Genomic DNA, 6,000 nt, shown 5'->3' with positions numbered 1-6,000 from the left:
ATGTGAGACTTGGCTTCTTCCCCTTTGTGGCATCTCAGAGGGTGTTCGTATCATCTGAAGAGCAGATAGATTTGCAGTGATTCCGTGAGGTTGGGTTTCTATAAAAGTTGAAGTAAACAGTTTTGATGTATCACATGTAAACAGTTGATCTTAAATGGATGTCTCCCATAGCTGCACAACAGAGAAAAGCAAATTGTACATTGTGAAGGCAGGAAATAGACATATTCTGAGCTATGAAGATGAAAAAGATTTGGTGATTACATACTTATGTGATTGTGGACACACACTCCAAATGTTTAATTTAAGAAGTCTCATAAATGAATAAAATAAACTCTAATTTTAGTTCTCTCTTACCTCTAAATCTGTTTCAACCTTTTAAACAACTGTCATCTTTTAATACAAAAAACCTCACATCTTCATTTAATGTAACTCAAAATTTTGAATAAATTTAATATTGTGTCTCAAATGAAAAAATTTAAAATATTGTTCTTTTAAACAATACCCTTCTTTCCCCAGGATTCTGATATAGGCAGCTAGAGCAGCGGTTCTCAACCCACCTGCCCGTTTCAGTGATCTGGGGACATTTTTACAATCCCACTGCCTGGACAATGCACCAAATCAAAGTCTCTCTGAGTGGGATGCAGGCATCTCTGTATTTTAAAAGCCCTCAGACAATCCCATGTACAGCCAACACTGAGCACTGACCTCAGGGAAGTATGATTCCATCAGTGCCACCACCACCCACGTAAAAATCACTGCCTGGGCCCATGACCAGGTTATACACCCTCCAATTCCATCTCTACCTCCTAGAAAATTGTCCTCTCTTGGGAGCTGACATATCAGAGTACAATGATGCATCCAGGGAAGGATGCCAATTCCTTAATTCCCTCACCTCTTCCCTCTCCCTGCCTCTGCCACCAGTTCTTTATATTGGTCCTGTTCATATCTAATTTCTGTGATGTTCAGTAACCTGCCTTAATGGGCTGGAAACAACTTCGGCATGATTAAATATGAATGCAACTCAGTTCACCAGAGAAGGAAGGCCAATTTTAAAAAATCTACCTGGTGAATTATGTTTCATAAAATACAATTTGGGTATAATTATAAACACGAACAAAGAAAGCCTACATGTGACTTAGGTTGCATCCAATTTCCACTTTTACTGGAAATCTGAGGCATGTCATTGTATAACTAATGAGTTTCTGGGAATGAGAAAGAAGAAACAGCTAAAGGACTAAGTGGATATTTGTCTCAGATTCCCTTAATATGTTCTCTTGAAGCTTCATGGACATCTTACTCTGATGCCCAGGTCGGCCACCCCACAGGACTGTGGCACAGCCTCAGGTTATCTACCTGAGAGACTATCCCCATCTGGAAAGAGCAAAAGCAAGCAATGAAGCAATTTATCTGGGGAAAGAAGGGGGTGTTACACTTTGGCAATTCCCTAGGGAGGAAAGGAGTGAGATCACCTTAGGTTTTATTACCAACACACATATCATGAAAACCTGGACGCTTGTTCACAAGTTTTTTCTTTTTAAGGCCTGAAAGGTGAATGCTGGGGATCTGAGTCATCTTCTTCTTCATCATCTTTAACCATTTCCCATATTAACATAGGAAGATAATTTCTGTACAATTAACAAAGCACCGATTGTTTTTACAGTCTTTTCTATTACAGTCATCTAATCAGCTTTTAATGTGTTTTCTTACTGATTCTGAGGTGAGGGAGTTAAAATCTGAATGACCCATGGTTACCCTGAGCCCCATAATTTAGGTTCAGGATGAAAGAGGCTCCAAAATAGTTTTTAAAACCAAAAAGCCTCGGAACCCAGGACCCACTAGCAGATAAATCTGCCCAGGCTTCTAAAGATTTGTTTTATTTTACTTTTTTTGAAAAATTATTTCTGAGAAGATCAACATTATAATGTAACTGACCACAACAGAGCCTGGACATCAACTGAGGTAATTCTTCTTTAATTATATTTTTCACTTAAGCCTCCGAGGGCTGTTCTGCCTCTAAACTCCACTGTATCTCAAAGTTCACATAATGGATCTGTCTGTAAGAGTGATTAAGATGTAAAAGAGGACTTGGTATTTAAGTCGTGAACCATATTTTTATAAATCTGGTTTTTTAAAATTTCACCATACCCTTTGTCTACTCTAAATATTACAAATTTTAAAGTCCCCTTTCCTTGTTGCCGAATTCCACCTCCATCTCTAAGACACTGATCTGATTTTCTGTCTCGGATTCCTACTTCTACTGGGTGTTATTAGCCAGTGAAAGGCCTGAGTATGCAAACTGGGCATGGAAATGAGGCTAGTTTAATCTCTGGCATTTCCAGGTATATCAAAAAACTGATAAAGCAAAATACATTCTGTTTATTTCAGGTTGTAATATATCAGCAACACTGAATAATAAAAGATGTAAATATATAGCAATGAATCATTAATATAGACCAAATATTTCTAGAATTTATTAATCCAGTGATTAATTTGCAAATATAAATCTGAGCCCTGAAGCCCCAAGAATCCTCTATTTTTCAAATTTAAATCTTTTCCTTCTGCTTATGAACGAAGAGGAAAAAAGAGCTCTCTCTTTTAAAATAGGAACTCACAGATAACCGATAGTGACCAAGGACATCGGCACATGGAAGCAGCTTTCACATACCCTGGCACTTTGCCGGTTCCCTTTCTTCTCGTCAGGAAGTGGAGGCATTGGGTAGGGGTATTTTCTGCTGGAGGCAATAGACCCAGTTGATGAAGAAGGAGACTTGGCAGGAGATAAAGTCCTGAGGCGTTGAGAACACATGAAATAAATATTACGTGATGGCCTAATATCTTTTTCAAATATCTGAAAAGTGGGTTCAGAACAAACCCTCTGATTTCTACTTTCATAGGCCACTACTGCAGAGGGTCAGCTACTGGGAGATAATCTGTCATTCACAACACTGGAATGCTGGAATTTTATTTTCCTAATTTCATAACTGCAATGGATTATTTAAATGTTAGTACACAGACTCATACTTTCAACTAGAAAGCCAAGAATGAAATTTCCTATAGAATAAAAAGCTAAAATGGAGAAGGGATAAAATTATTCTAGGAGCTCATAATGGTAAATTAAGTATACAAAGTCTCAATATTCTGCCTTATTTTTTTACCACTTAATGTAAAAAAAATATTTTTAGCACAGTTATTCCAATTCTATTTTTTAGGTCCAAAAATACAATACTATTGCTACATTAGTTGATAAGTCACACACCAGTTTACACAAAACTCATGCATTCAGAGGCCAGTGTGTTAGTTGTGAAAGAACAAAGGCAAATACAGAGATTTTAATAAGAAATTAGTAAACATGCAAGCAGTAAGGAGTGCAGAGTTCCAGCCAAACAAAGAGTCTGATGAGAACATACAAAAATGGTCTGATTAGTCTCTCCAATCAGCATGTCTGTACAGGGGAGGGTTCTAGCCATAGAGGTGGATTTTGATGACTCATGTAGGGAGCACTTGGTATGTCAATAAGGTGGCTATACTTTGACAAGAATTTTACTAAAACTAAAACAAACACAATGGCAAGATCCCTTCCTCCTTGGATAACGTGCTCTCTTCATCATGGAGGTATTCCATATGACAGATATGGCATGTATGCTGTTCTTGTTTGATTCTGCATGTGCAGTGGTAATATTTGCGACTAAACTGAGCACACTGGAAGAGCCCGTATTTGCCATCTTAACTTAAAAAACAAAACAAACAAAAACAGCTCAGACTGAAAAGTGTCAACTTACAACCACATCAGTGGAAAACGGATGTGAGGGTTTGGCAGTAGCCATCCATTCACAAATGTCACCACTGCACATCCATGACTCCTCAATTCCCGGGCGTTAGTGGCCCACGTCACTGAACTGCTAGCACTGCCACGTCCGAGCTCAAGTACGGATTTCAGTAGGATGCATCTTATCTGCGTCCTGTGACTGCCTCTGCCAGGGGCTGGCTCGGGGAAGATCGTGGCCTACGCTGCATGCCACGGCATCAAGATGTCTTTTTTCCTCCCTTAGTTTAAATTTTATTTCCCATCCATATATTATCCTTTGCTCTGGCTCTGCCACAGTTTTCAAATCAGTTTCTATTTTATGGACACTGAATGAAGCTAATGGTTTAAAATAATTTTTTCCTACAAACCCTAAGATAGAACGAAGTGAACATTCTCACTCAATTTTAAGAATCAAGAGTGATTCAGGTCACTTTTAATCTGTAATGCCTAATGTTCTATTTTTGGAAAATGTCCAGGACCACTCCTTAGTGTGAACGTTAGAATAATTCAGCTGTTCGACTTCTCTTGTGTCGATGCTCTCCACTGTGGAGCACATGGGTAGAACAAGAATATTAGTACTTCAATCCTCTCAAGTACTATTAAAGCAATGTACTACAGCATATTCTTCTAAGTCAGGAATTACTGACTTTTAAAACAGGACTATGATCTTTAGTAAACAAATTCAGTTCATGTAGAATGAAGATAAACTTTTGTATTTAGATAAGTACATCTTTCTAAAACAAGAAATACTAACCTCGGTTTCAATTTTTAGCCTAATCACTACTGATAAGATATTCAAGTTCAAGATACAAGTAAGGTAAACAAACATATACCTAAATCTTGGTTTAATTTGCTGTAGTGTGTGTGTCCACAGCAGGAGCCATTTGCTTATAGCTTCAAAGTCATGCCAGCCATTCACTTGGCCATGGGTCAAAATGACCAGCTTTGTATATACATACATGGCCATCCCAGTGGGAAGTGCTTGAAGTCCAGTTCCCCTCAAATACCTCTCCATGACCAAAGCCAATAATGACTTAAAACAAAAGAGGAGGTATTCTCCAGAACCCCAAAGAAATTGCACTTATACTACTTCTCACATAAACCCTCTGGTTAACTAACACTTGGACCCTGAGGGAGAGAAGCCAAGCAGGACAGTTTCAGTTGGGGGGGGGGGGCATGGGGTGGAGGTTGGGTGGAGTGTGAGCTCCTGGGGGGGGATGGAGGGGTCAGAGTAGGAGGAGAGAACAAGGCAGGGTAAATCAGTTCAGGGAAAACAAAAACAAACTCGACATTTCTTCAAACCACTTCTAGGCTCATTTTTGACCCTGGCTACTTGCCTGGTGGTTCCAATTGCTTTCACTGAAAATCAGGCACCGGCCCAGCTCATTCACTTACAAAGTAATCTTGGAACAAATGCTAAGCATTATCATCACTGCATTTTTAAAAACCATAATAACCATAGCGGGTGCCATTCAGAAGCACACAATGAAAGTGTGTCTGTGTGCCAATGGACTGTGATGTATCTTGGGGCTACATCAGCCTTTCTGGGCTTGCCTTTAGTAGATATGCCTGTCTGGCCAGTCTCAGTTCAGTTCTGCCCCCCAGCACAGGCTAATACAGACCAGCTACACACAAGGGACACAGGTCCACCTCTTGGCTGTGCTCACAGGCAAGCTTTATAGTAGCCTAATCCTGAAGGATTTGTAAAGTGTCCTGGGACAGGATGTAAGTAGTCAATATCCACCTCACTACTTTTAAGTAATTACAGGGAAATAGAAAGGGAAGATTTTGGAGTCGGGGCCAAGCTCGTAATTCTGGCTCTGACACTTACTAGCTGTGCTACTTTGAGTGACTCTTTGTACCTGTTTCCTCCACCCATAAAAAGGGAATAAGAATACTTACGTCTCATGGTGTTGTGAGAAATAAAGGCACTTGATACATGACAGTTATTAAGCTTCTTTTCAGAGTTATAGCATTTTCCACAAGGTCATGGGAGTGGACTCAAAATCCATTGATGAAGTGAGGAATCAATTGGCTAATACCCAAGAGTAAGGATACTTTCTAGAGGCTGGCAAAGCACTGCTGCCAAAGGAACTACTTCCAGGATCCAGATGTGGGGAGATAATTCTCTTGCCCTGACCTTATCAGCTCCTTCCTAATGTCCTGGATATAAGCTCAAAACAATCTGGGCAACC

The 6,000-nt window shown here is 39.6% G+C and overlaps 1 protein-coding gene across 11 annotated transcripts in view; it reads right to left on the bottom strand.

Annotated features, from left to right (window-relative positions):
* Window positions 1-6,000, bottom strand: part of ADAM22 (ADAM metallopeptidase domain 22) — a 184,737-nt gene continuing 178,737 nt past the window's right edge. For 10 of the 11 annotated variants that reach the window (XM_087821141.1, XM_087821142.1, XM_087821143.1 and 7 more), the window contains 2 exons: window positions 2,666-2,786; window positions 61-171 (listed from right to left, as the gene is read on the bottom strand). In XM_087821141.1, coding sequence (XP_087677267.1) covers window positions 151-171; window positions 2,666-2,786 — 142 coding nt within the window. In that variant the 3' untranslated portion in view covers window positions 61-150. Of the gene's footprint in view, window positions 172-2,612; window positions 2,787-6,000 lie in introns of all 11 variants that reach the window. The other variant, XM_087821144.1, reaches the window with a different exon arrangement.

This window comes from Miniopterus natalensis, chromosome 10, assembly GCF_054644295.1.
Source record: "Miniopterus natalensis isolate mMinNat1 chromosome 10, mMinNat1.hap1, whole genome shotgun sequence".
Classification (NCBI taxonomy): Eukaryota; Metazoa; Chordata; class Mammalia; order Chiroptera; family Miniopteridae; genus Miniopterus; species Miniopterus natalensis.
This window is presented reverse-complemented; position numbering and strand designations above follow the sequence as displayed.